Source organism: Vigna radiata, chromosome 5, assembly GCF_000741045.1.
Source record: "Vigna radiata var. radiata cultivar VC1973A chromosome 5, Vradiata_ver6, whole genome shotgun sequence".
NCBI lineage: Eukaryota > Viridiplantae > Streptophyta > Magnoliopsida > Fabales > Fabaceae > Vigna > Vigna radiata.
Window position 1 is genome coordinate 34,886,555 of NC_028355.1, and position 17,399 is coordinate 34,903,953.

Sequence of the window (17,399 nt, forward strand, 5' to 3'; positions counted from 1 at the left end):
ACTACGTAATTCTTAATTATACATGTTTAAATTCAAGATGTAACTAAAAAAAATTTCAAATAGTTCAGGTCTATTAATTCATTTAATTTTTTTAAAATCAAAATCAATACTTGATTTCGATAATCATTCCTGATTTTAGTTAAGATAATAAAGTTAATATTATTAGGTTAAAATGTTAATTTTGACTTAAAAGACAATATTTTCATTAATTATATTAAGTCTATATTTATTTTAAAAAAAATTCTTCAAATTTTAAAATTTACTTATGTCTCATGTTATACTAAGTTAAAGAAAAAGTTATTTTAATAATTTAATACTCATGATCTAATACTAATAAAATACTAACAAAAACACATGCGTCGAATATTCAGATTTACATTATATTAAAATAGTATAAATTTAAAAAATATAAAGTCTCATGAATATGATATTAAAAGTTAAAATAATATACTTTATATATATATATATATATATATATATATATATATATATATATATATATATATTCAATTATTCAAAGAAGGAGATTATTTTTTTTTGTTAAAAAGAAAAATGTTATAATTAAAAGATGACGTAAAAAAAATATATTCTACATAGTAGTAGTATAGAATTACTGTCTTTTACTTTTTATTATTATTTTCATTATAATTGTGTTTGAAAACAATTTTTCCAAGATTAAAATAGAGATGTTCTATAGTTTTATTCTCAAATGTGGCAAAACATTTCCTACGTTAAAATCTTTCATCTCCTAAATAGAAGAAGCAGTGATCCGCAACTCGGCTAATCCATCTTTTTTCAATCCGCAGACAAAGAAGAAACGATCCACAATACTTAACTTGAACTGGGACTTTGATTCCTCGTAGCGCTTATACGTCGTACGAGGTAGGCGTTAACTTCCACTTGATTTTGTTGATGACGTCCAAGTGTTCGATGAAATGCCCGTCTGAGAAGAATTTGTGTTTTTCCATTGCAGGTTGGATGGACGGTCTGAGAAAGATGGCGCGGTACGGTTTCGTGTTCTCCTGTAACCCTCGGCGGTTGTACGGCACGAAAGCGGACCTGAGAAAGCTTCGGCCGATGATTCTGAAGAGAATCGAGAATCGGGCACAGTGTTACCCGGTTCGCTCAATGATTCCGGTCGCCAACAAGGTTCTCCAAGACAGGAATGTTCTTATCCATGGCGTTTCTATCCTCCTTAACTTCCTTCCTCTCATGGCTTGCAAGTGAGTTAATTATCCTTTCTTTTTGGGAGCGGGTTTTAAATGCATTTTTATTTACATTACTGATACACATCTTTATTGAGTATAATTTTGATATATAAAGATAGTAGTCAACTTGAGCATGTTACCTCTCCTAAAGAGTACCCATGATCTTTAACAAAACGAAATGATTTTAAATGACTTTTAAAGTGTTTTTGCGAGACACATTTAAATAAATTCCTTTTTTTATTTATTTAGTGCTAATGTTGGTAAATTATTTCCAATTTGTTTGTTTATGTTAGAGTTTAATTTGAATTTGCGTGTCACAAACAAGACCAAAAAGATTAGAAGATTAAGCAGTTTCTTTGGTTCTTTAATGTGATTATGGTTATTTTTTAATTTGGCACTTATACTTTATTGCAACTCCATAACTTTACTTTCTTATAATGGAAAAAATGAGGTGAATGAATTTAAAAACTATTGAATATTTATAGGGATCAAGTTGAAAAGATTTTGGTCCTATAATTATGATATTGAAAAGGGATGTTAACGACAGGGACCATTCAACTCGATTTTATTTTAGTTCTAGTATTCGGGATTGTTGCTCTCAATTTCATTTGGGTGCTTTTGCATTAGGCAGCTTCGCCTGCACTGACATGTCATCGAATACATTTGTAATCTTGTTCATACAATCATTGATTAACAAAGGACTTGTTTTGATCCTTCTCTTTTTTTGTTGGTTTAAATATCCATTGAAGTAGTAAAATGACGGAATAAAAGGCTGATGTTTTCTTGGTAAAAGAACTGATGTTTCACAACATTAGCTTGCTAAAATATAGGTGAGCAAACAAACAATTGTATTTTTCTGGTCGTTATAAATGTTAAATGCTTTTAGTAATGACTGTTGGTTGTTTCTACTTAAAATGATAAAAGTTGTTTTTCTAAGTATTTTGTACATTTGTATCCTTATCTTATATTATTCATTTACAGATTTTGTCCAGAGATATATATTGGTGAGCAGGGACATTTAATTCAGACCTGCCGGGGTTACAAGCATCGTGCCAAAAACCGGGTTCATGAGTGGATCAAAGGGGGTTTGAATGATATACTTGTCCCTGTTGAATCATTTCACCTGAACAACATGTTCCAAAGTGTTATTAGGCATAATGAAAGGTTTGACTTTGATCGCATTCCTGCCGTTGTTGAGCTGTGCTGGCAAGCAGGGGCTGATCTCCCGGATGAAAACCTTAATTCAAGTAGCTCAAACTTTGAGGTTGCCAGTGAAAGTGTGCCTGTAAACGAGAATTTGTCACCACACGATCTTGCCTCTATAGCTTATAAAACATTAACTGCTTGGGAGGCTCTTAGGTCTGGAGTGAAGAGGTTGTTGTTGGTTTATCCAGTAAAAGTTTGTAAATATTGTTCTGAGGTTCATGTTGGGCCATCTGGTCATAAAGCTAGGCTCTGTGGCATTTTCGCGTATGAGAGCTGGAAAGGACCTCACTTTTGGGTGAAAGCTAATGTGGATGACTTAGTGCCTCCAAAGATTGTGTGGAGACGAAGGCCTCATGATCCTCCTGTACTTGTGAATGAAGGGAAAAATTTTTATGGGCATGCTCCAGCTGTATTGGATCTGTGCTCAAAAGCTGGTGCCGTTGTGCCTAAAAAGTATAATTATATGATGAAGTTGCAAGGTTTGTCTGGTCCTTCCAATACTAGGATTTTTGGGATCACTACAGAACCAAACTTTTGAAAGCAACAGTAAGTTGAATTGTTGGTCTGGTCGGAGGCAGGCCCTAGGTCAGGGACAGTTTAGGGCGAAATTTGACATGTCATTACTTCCAGCTGCAGCTTTTTTGCATAATTAAGGTTGTCTAATATATCTGATTATGGATCCATGTGCCTCTTATCTTGCTGTAATCTTCCGTTGCATGTAGTAAGCTAGAAATTTGGTTCCTATATCTCGTGCCCTACTTATCGGACCCGCTCCTCAGCTTGGAAGCAAAAGGTATTTTCATGTCCTACTTATTCAAAGATCCCAATTATTTTTCTCCTTTGACTAATTTTTTCCTTTGAGTAATCATAAGTCCATAATTATTCCTCCGGGAAATTTTTTCCTTTGTTGTAAATGTTTGCAATATGTACATTGCTGTAATATCAAAAGGAAGAATTGCTTTCTTTACAGAATCGTTTATTTCCTGTTTACTATCAACTATCTACTAGTTTAGTTATAATTTATGACTCCTGATTGAAATAAGATTGTATTTGTTGGCTTCCTCTAAGGTTGGAACCTAACCTGAAAAACATGCACTAGTTTTTATTTATAAATAAGTTGCTTGAATTTTAAATGAAATTGTTTCAGTTTGCTGAAAGAAATCTGTGACTTTGTGTTGTGGTAAAAAAATTATTGTTGAGAAGTTTTTTTAAACAAAATGCAGTTATCTAAGAACAAAGTTGACAAACTTTGCATGTGGTGTGACCTAAATGATGACAACAAACTTAAATTGAAACATTGATGATAGAAGGGTCTGGGATCATCTCATTTGTGAGATTTATTCCAATATATCATAGTTCCAGATTGGAAGATGATCAACTAATATAATAGATAATATTTTAAATGGAATGATTTTAAACATTAGTTCTGCTTCTTTTATCTTCAGTTGAAGGTTTGTTTCCACATATTCAAACATTCCATGTTCTTGAGTTCTTCCCTCTTGGTCCACCAAAAACGGCCAAAAATCACCAAAATAAAAACAGCTAATATCTTAAATATGATAACCTTAATAATGTCAATAGATTTGAAAGGTGACCCTAGAAAGATTATGAGTGAATGGAAGATTTTGTTAATCCTTTTTTACCATGTCATTCTTATATTCTACTTTACTTGCTTTTAATATAAAGTAATTTTAGCATATCAAATGTATCAATAAAATTGATTACTTCAGTTAATTTTGTTAAAAAACATTATCATGTACCAATTTTCTTCTCATTATTAATAACTTTTAAAATTATCTTGTTATTCATTAATAAAAAAATAAACACACCTACTCAATAAATATAATATTTTATAAAAATTATAAAATGCTTTTTAAAATTGACCATTAATTTCTTCTAACATTTGTCTCGTATTAAGGATCAAAAGGAGTGTGTGTTTTCCTTTCCAAAAATAATTTGATTTTGTAGGATTAAACATCTCATTTAGCCTAGATTTATCCCACCATTCAATTCCTTTTAATCAGTTGCCATTTGCCAGTATTTATCGTACACTGATGTTTACAATTCTGAAATTGGCTTAAGAGATCTACAAAACGTGTATGAGAATTCTGAAAACAAAAAATAAAATAATATTAATGTTTGCAACTGTTATTAAAGTTTCATCTCGGCCGAATATTGGTTAAATTTAACTATTTTTATCTTCATATTATTCTTCTTAATTATAGTGGATGCATCTGAACATACCAGAAAAGAAATTATTTTGTCTCCATTCTGATTTTCTTTATTTTGTCCTCAGATATTTTGGGTGAAGAGAAGCCTAAATTGCTAAAAATGGTAGCAGTCACTTACGATTGACCACTTCTTTAGACTCTTTAAGACTTTCGTTCTATCTAATAATGTAAACATGAAATTCATCCACAGAAGAAGCAAAATTAGGGAAACACTCAACGGCTCTCTTCATTTGATTATGAAGATTTTTAGTTTATATAAATCCTGAATCACTAGCATTGCGACATTTTGTACTGAACAGAATGGAAGAGATTCCCACAAAACTAAGTGATTATCATTCATTTAATCAATTTTAATGACTTTCCTATGATGTTTTTTCTTTGAATATTACTACCGATAATAAAGTATGGCAAAACAAAGTGAGTATAGAATATCAGTAAATGACAAATTCTTTCAAAAGACATACCAAGCAAACAAAGTAAAACAAAACCTGTAGAGTCACAGAATGTTGTCCCCTCTTTTAACTCTAGATGTAACAAACAATAATGTAAAGAAATGTTTCAACACTGTATAGTTATTATACCTAGAATTAAACTCATGCAAACCCACCAGTGCTAACTGTTCCCTTAAACACATAGAGACAGTCTCCATTTTCAACTCCATGCCACCTGAGGCTACAACTATCACGCATGATCCTCTGTCTATGTATAAACAAATAGTCATCACCAGGCAGAATCTTTCTGCTTATCAGTAACTGCTTCAACTCGTTCACTGTGTTTGCATCTCTCATCTCCAGTGGAATGGTGGCTTCATTAAGCAAGCTAGAAGAAGTTTGTACAACGAAGGTTAACTTCCTTGTGGGAGGTTCATCTCTTGATCGATTCATGGTCTTGAGGAAGACCACAATCTCAGAAAATTCACGTATGCCATATTCACTCAAGGTTCTAAAATCTTCATCCAGTTCAGTTCCAGAAAAGTAAAGTGTCATTCTTTTGATGGGGGTGCTATCAATGATGTGAATTTTTTCCTTCAAGCTACGAATAGTGTCAGTTCTGTCAACCTCAATGCTGAGCTTTTTAGCTGAAAATTTCACAGTGATTTGCATTTTGTTAGGGTGTGGCTCTGCTGGTTTGATGGTGAGGTCAATTTTTGTACCTTCAGTCACTATTGGATAGTCATCCATGTCTAATCCATCAACTAGTTCCCACCCAGTAACAGATAGGACTTGTGAAGCCACTGGAACCCCATGAAGTTGCTCTATTTTCTTCTTGATTGCTACAACTGTTTCTTGGGCACCAACTTCAATGAAAAATTGGTTTGCTCTTGTGACAATAGCAACCTTCATTGTGGAGCCTGATGTTTTTGGACAGGAAAAAGGGAAACAAAAGCAGAATGTTAGAGCAGCTTTAATTTGCACAAATAGTACCTCCAATGTGTCAGTAACAAACTATGAGGACAATCAAAATGATTGGTTAGGCTCATGAGATTCTGCAAGCAAAGGGATGTAATTTGTTAAAAACATGTTAAAGATATGAGCTTTCCACAACTTTACAGAATGTGGGGCTTAAGCTCAATTCACGCAAAAACACCTCTCTATATTCTCATGTCTATCTTTGAAAACTGCATTCTCGGAAATTGACTACTCATTCTCTTGTTGTAATGCACAAAGAAAACATCATAATCAAGCAAGACTTGGAGCATATTTTCACAAGTTTGTAATTTTAGTGTAAACTTGGAGCATATTTACATTGAGATTTTTGCATAGTTTAGTCCATTAATCAGCAATCATTCTGTTATTAAGTCATACCTGAACTTCAAGTCAATTTTCTTACCATGGTTCTACTTTTGTCAAGTACTCAAGTGCAGAAAAAGAACCAAAAAAAGGGAGTATTGAAAGTATTGCAAACAGAGAAAAAAAGAACTTTGATTTTGTTGATTAAAAAAACTTAACCGATAAACTACATATTAAACTAACTATACTGACTAACCATACAATATAATTTTGCAATACTGGTGGGCTTAAAGTTAATTACTGAAATAAATGTGCATTCATATTGGAGTGAGACTCTCTCTTTCCATGGGATTTTTGGAAAAAGTTGCAAAAAGAAAAAGAACTCAAGGATTTTCAATGTTATTTGCGTATACTTAACTTCGAAGGTATAATATTCTTGCTAATTAACATGCTTTATCCTTTTGTTCAAAAATTGAATTTTGTTATAACCTTTCAATATAAAAATTCCTAAGTATTTTGATGAGAACCTTGGATAATGGCTTGTTTTTTTCATGGTTAGGCTTTTTATGAAACGATTGTTCTTCACACCCTCAAATTACTTCATGCACCATCTGTTATAATAAAATAATGACAATGACCTTTCCAAATAATTTCATTTTTCTTTCAGAAAACATACACCATCTAAAATATAATAAAAGGTTTTCATAAACACTCCAAAAAGTTGATTTATAATTAATTTTTACATTTGTGAAAACAATCTTTTGAAATAGATTTTAAACCTGATCAGAAATATCATTTTCTATTATATTTGTTCCATCCATTCATTCTACTCTAATTAACATAACTTATTTTTGTCTCTAAAAATGAATTATTAATATAAAATTTTAACACTCCCTTAAACATAAAATCTTAAATTTCAGTATTTACAGGTTTTTCTTTTCATATGTATCAACTGATATTTTTCATCTAACCACATTGATTTAGCATATGCTTTAAAAAACTGTAACTGTCAGTTCAGTTAATCTTTTGAGAACATATGAGGATGAAGAAATTCATTTTTTATTCCCCATTGAAGAATTAGAACAAAATCATTAATAAGTGTAAAAATATGTATGATTGAAAGAGGGATTCATGATCAAGTTCTGAGAGTTAAACAATTGAAAGCATATTGAAAGTAGTTCAGTAAAAAAAAAGAAAAAAAACTGCAAAGTGAATATATATATATATATATATATATATATATATATATATATATATATATATATATCAGACAACCATATTATCGGCTAACAAACTAAACAATATAATAGAATTAATTTAACTAACTATAAACTAAGAACAATAAAAAATTATTAAAGAGTTTTCGTATAACATATAGATAAGCACAATACAAAAATAAGTTTAAAATGTGTGTTACATACCAGTGCAAGTGATTGATGACAGCAGGAATCCAATAGCAACAACTTTTAACCTATAGCTACTTGTAAGAATTTGTAACATCACAAAGCAATATATATATATATATATACACTAATTAATGAAAACACAAAATATAATTAATGCAATTATTAAATATAATTGATTTAGTACTATTAAAAAGTATCTTATTTAATAAATATAGTATATTTATTGAATTAATAAATAGGATATAAATTTATTAAACATGTAATCTTTTATTTGAACACACAAAATAATGTATTGATGTTAAATAAGATAATTATTAAGTAGATATACATATGAACACATTTTCATGGATATTCATGATTTTGTCATAAAGTTTTTTTAATGAGTATGTCTATGAATGTTATTTGGTTTCTTAAATTATATATGAAAATGTACTGTTCATTCTAGTCTTTATTTTAAATTAATAAAACACTTTTATTCTAATCTATTAGTGACTAAAAAACATGTATTAATTACTTTTTGTTAAATTCATATCTTATTTTATAGACATTTAGTTTATCATTTCTATTTTTTTATATATAATTACTTTATAATTATCCAATTTTATTTAGCATTGTTGTTTGATATTTATGTAGTTATAATTTTTTTCTTAATATTCTATATATATATATATATATATATATATATATATATATATATTCTTTTTGACAATTAAATACTTAATAATAAAGAATAGGATAATTAAATCCACATCCCCACCTAATTCTCATCCCTAGTTACAAGTTTGATATATGTATCTATCTTAGTCTAAATTTGTCTTAGAATCTAATAATATATGTTTAGTCTTAATTTCAACTTTAAAGCGTTATGTACTAATTCATTCACACGTTCAATAAAATTAGGTTTAATAACATATCTCGCAATATTATATATATTATTTTTCAATTTTAATATAGTCATTTTTCTTAAATTGATAGTAATAATGTAAAAACAACGACCCTGAATAAATGACGAATGGAATATTATTAATCATATATCAACAACAAATACTACATATTACTATTTCACTATTAATTACTGAGAGAAAGCTATTAAATTAAACTATAAAACTGTGTTGTCATTTATAAAATATATTCAGTTAAGGTTATATTGGTTAAATTTAATATATTTATTAAACTTATTAATATATATTCCTATTTATTTATCACACCTGCCTTTCACACAATATCTTACTGCCACTCTGTCCTTTAATCTCCATTTTTTCTTCTTTTCAATGTAACTTATTTTATTTATTTCTATGTTTTTGTCCTATATAATAATTCCTAACATGTTCCATTTCAAACCAATCAATTTGAGGGCCAACACGTATACTAAAAAAAAAGAGAGTCATGTTTATAATAATAATAATATTATAATTATTATTTGTTTATTGTCCAACATATATTTCAGAAATGGAATTGTGAGGCATGTAATGTTACTTGAGGAAATTTCTGAGCTAACCATTTTTGGTTTCATCCATTCCTAATAATCAATCTTATTTCACACTTCACAAAACGTACTATTGAAGCTTCTTTTAGAAAATATCTAAATCTCATATCACATTGCTTAGCTTTAATTCCAGATAAAAATGCTAATCATTTTTAGTTACTTATTATATTTTACTTTCGATTAAACTTTATTCCTTTTCTTTTCTGTCGGACTAATAATCTTCAAATGAAATTTTCAATATTCAACGTTTAGCTCCCAAAGCTCATAAATTTCAATCAGTTTTATAAAAATTCATTTTACACTAAATCAGAACATCATAGATAATATTAATATAGAAAAAAAAAAATCTTAAAAAGCAGTGATGGTATGTAAGAATGTATTAAATTTAATTAAAATTTATGAAGTGATGTCCAAGTTTTCTAGGATAGAACTTTTTATTAGAAGTCTTACATCGATTAGAGATAATGTCAAATTATAATATATAATTACAGTGTAAATCTTATCATACAAACTGATTTTGTGGGATGAGTTAGGTTTAAGTCTACTTTTTAATATGGTATCAGAGTCATAGTTAAAATTTATCATAATGATATTTCTTGTGTTTTAAACATTTTTATTTCACTCATTGTCAGACAGGTTGAATTAGACTTAAAAATTACTTTCTAATATTTTTTCTAAGAATGATTTTTCATATACAAAATGGATGTAAAAAATTACATTATTGAAAAATTTATCTGTCTTTGTTGGAAGAGATTCCATTATGTTGCATCCAACCATTGGTGGCAAAGGTAATCCTTTCACACTTTACAGCCAGAATCTACTTATGGAAGTAAGCACAAAATATTAGACTTATGTAAGAAAGATGGAGCAAAAGATATATATATTTTTTATTTATAATTGACGAATTTAAAATATGAAATGGAATAAAGAGATAAAGAGTGAACTAAAACATCATTTATTCTATACTTTAAGCTAACTTTTCCTTAAGTGTTTGTTATTGGACACTACAGAATAAATTTTATCTCATGTCTTTGTAAAATATTCTAAGATACTGAATACATAATTTTATTATTATTATTACTATTACTTTTATGGTATTTTTGCTTATTTTATTTTTTAACACATCATTTTAATATTCACTCATAGCAAGGAAGACGTAGAAGGTTAATATGTTAAATAAGGAAATTATTTGTTTATTAATAGAATGTTTTAATATATTGAATCATAACATTAACATAAGATTTTTCATTAGAATATGCAAGTATAGCATATAAAATTAAATTTTAAAATAAAAATCATTATTTTTATTTCAATTTTTTTATAACAGTCAAACCAATTATTAGAAAGACTGTAGATCTTTTAAGAGCGTTACATTGAATTAACAAATAACTAAATATATATTAACTTTAAAAAAGTCTAAAAATCATGTGAAACAGTAAAATTTACAAATAACTAAATTAAGACTTTATAAAATTATTCTCAAATTACTCTAAATAAATATTTATTAACTTTAAAATTGATTTTTTTTTTTAAGAAAGGGATAAAATGATTGAGATATGATTATTTAAGTACAACTGGTCTGGTAAAGTGCATTCCTTTGAAGACAGTCCTTGAAACTGACATCATTTTTTAAAGCTGAAAATGGATAGAATGCGATGATTGGATATTTGAGAATTTAGCAGAATAAATTTAAAGAATTAAAAAAATGTTATAATAAATTGATTGATTGGTAGTAACAACTGGCTTTGCTTTTGGCGCAAGTGTTAAAGAATATGCCAATATCTTACACTTTCTCATTGGATTATTTGAGACCCTCTCCTAATCACTTCACCTAATGCTCCTTCAATTACCTTTTATTTATATTAAAATTTTATTTATATTCATATTTTAAAAGTTGAAAATTATCACTTTTAATTTCAGTTAGTTAACCACTTATTTATGAATAAAGTTAGATAGATTCAAACATATTAGTCCACATTTTTTATTTAAAAAAAATTAAATATTTTTATTTTTTTAACTTTTACTAGTAAAAGTTAAAATTAATATAATTTTAAAATTTTTATTTAATTTAATCTTTTAATTTTAAAAATATATAGATTTAATATTTAGCTAAGTTTTGTTTAATTTATTTAATGTTCCGGATGTATTTTATAATAATTTTTATTTAATATATTTTTAAATTAATTTTTCTTTAAAGCTAAAAAAATGTAGCAAAATACCCAAGTTTAAAAACTTATCTTATATCATTAAAAATTTTCAATAAAATTAGTTAAAGATTGATAAATGTAAAATAAATTTTTATCTAATTCGTTGTATAAATTTAATTTAAATTTTTTATTTTTGTATTTTATAAATTTTAAATTATAATAAAATTTTATAAAGATCAACGTTTTACTAAAAATTGAAATAATAAAAAGATCTATTAAAATTTTTAGAAAATATAAAATAATAAAATAAATAATAAAAAAAACCATCAATAATAATAAAATTATGTTTGTAAATAAAATCATTACCATAAGAGTTATGAATATTTTGTCAACCGATAAAAAAAATCATTAGTAATTATTGAGGATCAAAATCCATCAATGATTATTAATAAAAAAATTTGTCAATAACTATTTGTTATTTATTATTAAAGAACATTGATTAGTGATAAATATTTTTCTCTCAACGTTTTTTCTTATTTTCTTTCACTCACATCTAATTAATTTATATAAGTTATGACATTGCAAAAAAATATTGATGTTCATTATTTACTGAATTTTTTTTTTAAAAAAAATCAATAGTTCATGAATTTTACTAATAACTTTTCAAAAAATTAATTAATAATAATTTTATTGATAAATTTTAAAAAAAAATCAATTACTAACTAATTTTATGAAAGGTTTTTAGAAAGTTCAATTACTAATATATTTTATTGACATTTTTCTTTTAAAATTCAATTACAGAAAGATTTGCAAAAACGGACTTAAAAAGGTAATTTATGAACTTACCAAAGTAATTTAAATTTGCAAGTTAATAAATAAATTTAATCAACCAATTTCAATAAATTCCGACAAGAAAATAAAACAAAATACACCAAATTTATTGTAATATATATATATATATATATATATATATATATGGGGTTTGCTAACTTGCGTACGCCTGTTTTTCAGTTGGTACATTTTAGCCATGTGTACCGGGTTTCAGTAGACAAAAATACCCTTATATCATGAATTCTAAGTTTTAAGGTTAATGGTATTTTAATAATTTTCATTCTCAAAATTAAAAAAATAAAAAAAGAAACCCCAAATCCCTTATCACCTCTCTCATTCCTCNCAACCTTTCTCTTTCATCTCTTTCACCCCAACATTTTCTCTNTCATCCCTACTCTAGTCCTAATTGAAAAAAATCAAAAACATTTGTCTTATTTTAATAATTTTCATTCTCAAAATTAAAAAAAAACTCAAACCCTTACTCACCTCCTTCATTCCTCTCAACCTTTTCTCCTTCATCTCTCTCACTCAACACATTTCCTTTTTCATCTCTACACTAGCTTTAACTAAAAAAACACTCATTATTAAATAAAATGGTTAGAGAAAAAAAATACTTCCATGAATAAAAAAATTAAAGCACCTAATTTTTTCTTTATATAATTATAAATAAAATTTCAAGATTTAGAATTTTTATTGTTTGATTTTATAATTGATAATTTTATTGTATTTTGATTTGTTTTTTTCTTTAGTAAAGGAAAACAAGTTAATGAATTTCTACCAAAAAAATAAATGGCCACGGAACAATGTTACGTAGTAGTCTCAGAATGTAAAGGAATGTAAAGGAAGGATGCTCATAAGTCTTGGTGCATGTTGTGCCCGTCGGCTATAATATATACAGTGAAGATAATGAAATTAAAGAGATTTTGAATGAACTTTTTTCAAAAGGTAAGTATGACTCAACTCTTAACAAAAGTAAATCGTATAATAATGAATGTTTTTTTAGTTGGGGCTAGTGCAGAGATGACAGAGAAAATGTTTGAGTGAGAGAGATGAAGGAGAAAGGGTTGAGAGGAATGAAGGAGGTGAGTAAGGGTTTGAAGTTTTCTTTTTTTAGTTTTGAGAATGAAAATTATTAAAATAAGGCAAGTGTTTTTGATTTTTTTTTTCAATTAGAGCTAGAGTAGGGATGATAGAGAAAAGGTTGGTTGGAGTGAAAGAGATGAAAGAGAGATGGTTGAGAGGAATGAGAGAGATGGGTAAGGGTTTGTGGGTTTCTTTTTTTATTTTTTTAATTTTGAGAATGAAAATTATTAAAATACCCTTAAACTTAAAACTTAGAATTCATGATATATAAGAATATTTTTGTCTACTGAAACCCGGTACACATTGCTAAAATGTACCAACTGAAAAACAGGCGTACGCAAGTTAGCAAACCCCTATATATATTATATTTGTCAAAATATGAGTGTTATATATATTGAAAAAGTGTTGTTGTCTATTTTGAAGTTGATCGAGTTTACGTTGTCTAAAGTTTATGTGATCGAGTTTATGTGATTGAGTTTGTATGGATGAGTTTATGTGTATGAGTTTGTATGAGACTGTCTTCTGTTTATTATCTTTTTGTTGTGTAAGAAAACTTTTAATTTCCATATATACTTTAATAACAATCAATTGAATGAAAATTAACAAAATATTATCTTAAATTTTCATGATACTCACTATTACTACATACAAAGTAAAAGAGAACTTACCGAGATTTATTATATAGTTTCTTCTCGTCAATGTTCTTTCTTTTTTCTCTACTTCTCTTTAATGTTTTCTTGATGATTTAGAATTGCCAAGTTTTTTCTTTGTCAAAGTTACAGTTTCTTTTTGTCTTTTCTGAAAACGTTACGTTCTCTCTTTTCTTTCATAAACTTAATCCCGTCAACACTAGTCAAAACTTTTCTCCTGTTATGATATTTTAATTAACTCTAATAAAATATCAAAATGTCCTTTTGAAGTGAGAAAAGAGGGATTAAGTTTAATAACTCTGAAATAATCCTAATAACTTTAATACCTTATATTCTAATAATCATCACATTATAATCTTTACGTCAAAATTATACTTTACATAAACTAATGTTAATAATTATATTCTCTCACAAGAACTGGAAAGTTACATCAAATTCTCATATATATAATGCATATTTATTTGTAATGAAAGAAGTAAAATAATCTTAAATAATACTTGAGTGAAGGTGGAATTAAACAAATTAGAGGTTAGTTTTGATATATTATACAATCATTTAGTTAAATCCTTTTAAAGAAAGAATAATAATACTCTGATGATATTTTAACAGGTAATGTGATTCATATTTGATGATTAAGAAATTGACAGTTGTTTTATTTATGAACATATCTCTGTATATATACTTCCAAATATTTACAGGAATCGAAAGGATAAGTTTTGAATATAATATATATAGCAGCGCAGACAGACAATGCACAAACTGGTGCCTTCACCTTGCTGCCGACACCTTTTCATGCTCTCCATAAAATTATTAACATAAAAAACAATCCTCCCAAGAATGCAAACAAACAATTATTCCTCTCTTATTCTTTATATATTATATACTTTTAAAAATAAGAGAAAAAAATAGTAAAATTCATAATTATTGAATCATTTTATAATCTCCTTTTTTTTTATCAAAACAAATTTAAAATTCATCTCTTAATATAATATTACAGGTGTTTAAAATCTGAAATCGGCTATAATATTTTCGATAAAATTTATTTTTAAGATTATAAGAGAAATTATATAAATATTATCCAATTCCAATTCATATAAAAAATTAGCATCACTTCTAACATAAAACTTCAAAATATTAAATTTATAAATAATTTTTCTTATATATAATTTATTTTATTTTTATTTTTATTCAATATAAGATTTAGATTCATAGATTATTTCTAACAAAAATCTATTAAAATAAAAAAGAAAAAAAATGAATATAAAGTATTAGAAACTACCCCAAAACTATAATAAAATGTCATATTTCATCAAACATAAATAAAACTATACCAATTATAAAAAAATCTAAACAAATATACAAATATGTCATTAAACCACTTATACTCTTATTTATGAATAAAAATATTTTATAACTTTAGTTTTTGGAGTGAGGAAGATGGTCTCATGTTATTTGATTACCTCTCTATTTTTCTTGACTCTTTGAGGAAAAATGTATAAGCGACATTTGATATCAATTTACAATGAATAAATTAACATAAAAAACTATAACATCAATTTCAACTCAAAATTTTTAGATAACAAATTTATGATTTTTTTATACTTTTTTTTTTTAAGTTCAAACTTATGTTTGTATTCCTAATAACATTTAACTAACTTGATAAAGTAAAAGAGCTTAAATTAAAAAGCTAGCATATTATACTAGTTTTAACAAATGAAAAGCTATAATGGACCTCAAACTAAAATCCTTGAATATTATACTAGTTTTAATCAGATCACAAGCTATTATCGACCAACAACTCATTGAAAACCGTGGCTTAACGAAATAATCTTTGTTTTTCTTCAATTTTCATTACAAAAAGAGCTGTCATTAATTTATACAGGAAATACCGAAAACGTGGTTGATAAAAAAGCTTGCATGATTAGGGGTTTTCTAGGTTTTACTTTTCAACAAAGCATCCTGGGTTCGATGTGCACATGAGTTGGAATCTGCTTTTAAATTAACTAACAAACTTGCTTTATGCAAAGTGGGACACAATATCAAATTAAGTGCAGTTATTTCCATCAAATTCACTTCACACCCATTTCAAATTTGACCAAGTCAACCACATCAATCCATGCAACTTTTGTTATCCATCATCATTGTGTTTTCCATATCCTCCATTTAAGTCTACTTATAGTAATTTTGCTTGAGAAATGATTCTTTCACAAACCTAAATTTTTTACATTCATTTGATACTATCTTTACTTACTTTTTACTTTCTTCTCTCTTGAAAAACTACAAAACTTCACACTTTTTGGACCGTTTTATCTTTGTATTCTATGTCAAATGAATGTAAAAGTATGTCATGATACTATTACTCATTTTGATTTGGGGTCACCACAATGATAATGCTGATATTTAACTTCACCTACACTTGCCGTGAGGTAACAGCAATCTCAAGTTCGTAATATTATTAACTGGGAAATGTGAGTTCAACGAATGTTTCTACTTTACTGCACAAAAAGAACTTAAAACCAGTTCATTTCACTGGTTTATTGTTACTCTACCCAAAAGTAGCATGTGGGAACCACTCTGACCTTTCTATACACCAAAGGATTTACCAAAAATTTCTGTCTCTATCTTTGTATCATGACGAATTTAAAGTATGTTTACGATCATAATGAGATTTATATCAAATCAACTTTCTTTCCTACTAATTACTATATAAATCACATGCACGTCATGGCTCATAGGTGGCAGCAGGTAGCCATCATCGTTAATTTAATTGAACAATAGTACACAGTAGCAGGTAAGTTTATTGTTTATTCTAAATTTCCTCTCTAAGCTAAGATTAAAATTGGTGTTATTGTTAAGCCATCGCATACTGTATAATGTATTACACTAAAGATAATTAAAAATAGTGAGTCTAAGTCTTACACAAGTAGACATGAGAAAGTTGACTACTATACAAGAATGGAATTTCCTATGTATATTGAACCCAAGTCTCATTGGTATTTTTTGTCTTCCTAGTGAATTCTTTTTCTGGAAAGACCCTTCAAGATTTGACAATTTTATTATGAACAATGTCAATTTCTGTTATGTAAAAACATTTTGTACAAATTAATCTCGCGTTTAATATGATATCAGTGTATATACAAGAAGGTTAAAGCAATATATTTATAGTTCAAAGATGAATAATTGGTATAGGATCTTTGAATAACGTATCAACATTCACTATCTTTTAAATTACTAACTAAGATCATATGACGTGTGCTAAAGTATTCAGAAATTCAACTATGAGAACTTGCTATGTTTGTCCTATAAGGGTGCATCCAACTAATCATTATTTTATTATATACAAGATACAATTATTACATTCAAATGGATTGTAAAGTGCATGCAGCATCACCTTGTGGCACATGTTAGTTAGCTGCATGGA

At 27.3% G+C, this 17,399-nt stretch overlaps 2 protein-coding genes across 3 annotated transcripts; one reads left to right on the forward strand and one right to left on the reverse strand.

Moving 5' to 3' along the window:
• Nucleotides 1–713: 713 nt before the first annotated feature.
• Nucleotides 714–4,835, forward strand: LOC106761350 (APO protein 4, mitochondrial). 2 transcript variants are annotated; one of them, XR_001375681.2, is made up of 4 exons: nucleotides 714–882; nucleotides 974–1,223; nucleotides 2,190–3,207; nucleotides 4,711–4,835. XR_001375681.2 is itself a non-coding variant. In XM_014644896.2 (3 exons), the coding sequence occupies exons 2-3, from the start codon at nucleotides 979–981 to the stop codon at nucleotides 2,950–2,952; spliced, it is 1,008 nt and encodes a 335-aa protein (XP_014500382.1). In that variant the 5' UTR covers nucleotides 714–882; nucleotides 974–978; the 3' UTR covers nucleotides 2,953–3,383. The 2 variants fall into 2 exon arrangements, 1 of the variants encoding a protein (XP_014500382.1); XM_014644896.2 differs by lacking the exon at nucleotides 4,711–4,835 and having other exon boundaries at nucleotides 2,190–3,383.
• Nucleotides 4,836–4,992: 157 nt separating this feature from the next.
• Nucleotides 4,993–6,189, reverse strand: LOC106760661. Its single transcript, XM_014644073.2, has one exon. It carries the CDS (start codon nucleotides 5,986–5,988, stop codon nucleotides 5,239–5,241), a length of 750 nt encoding a protein of 249 aa, XP_014499559.1. The 5' UTR covers nucleotides 5,989–6,189; the 3' UTR covers nucleotides 4,993–5,238.
• Between the last annotated feature and the right edge of the window lie 11,210 nt (nucleotides 6,190–17,399).

Excerpts from the sequence above, each read along its gene's own strand:
- LOC106761350 (XM_014644896.2), top strand. The coding sequence starts at position 979 with ATGGACGGTCTGAGAAAGATGGCGCGGTACGGTTTCGTGTTCTCCTGT. Across the intron at positions 1,224-2,189 it reads CTTCCTCTCATGGCTTGCAA|ATTTTGTCCAGAGATATATA; the intron begins GTGAGTTAATTA and ends ATTCATTTACAG.
- LOC106760661 (XM_014644073.2), bottom strand. The coding sequence starts at position 5,988 with ATGAAGGTTGCTATTGTCACAAGAGCAAACCAATTTTTCATTGAAGTT.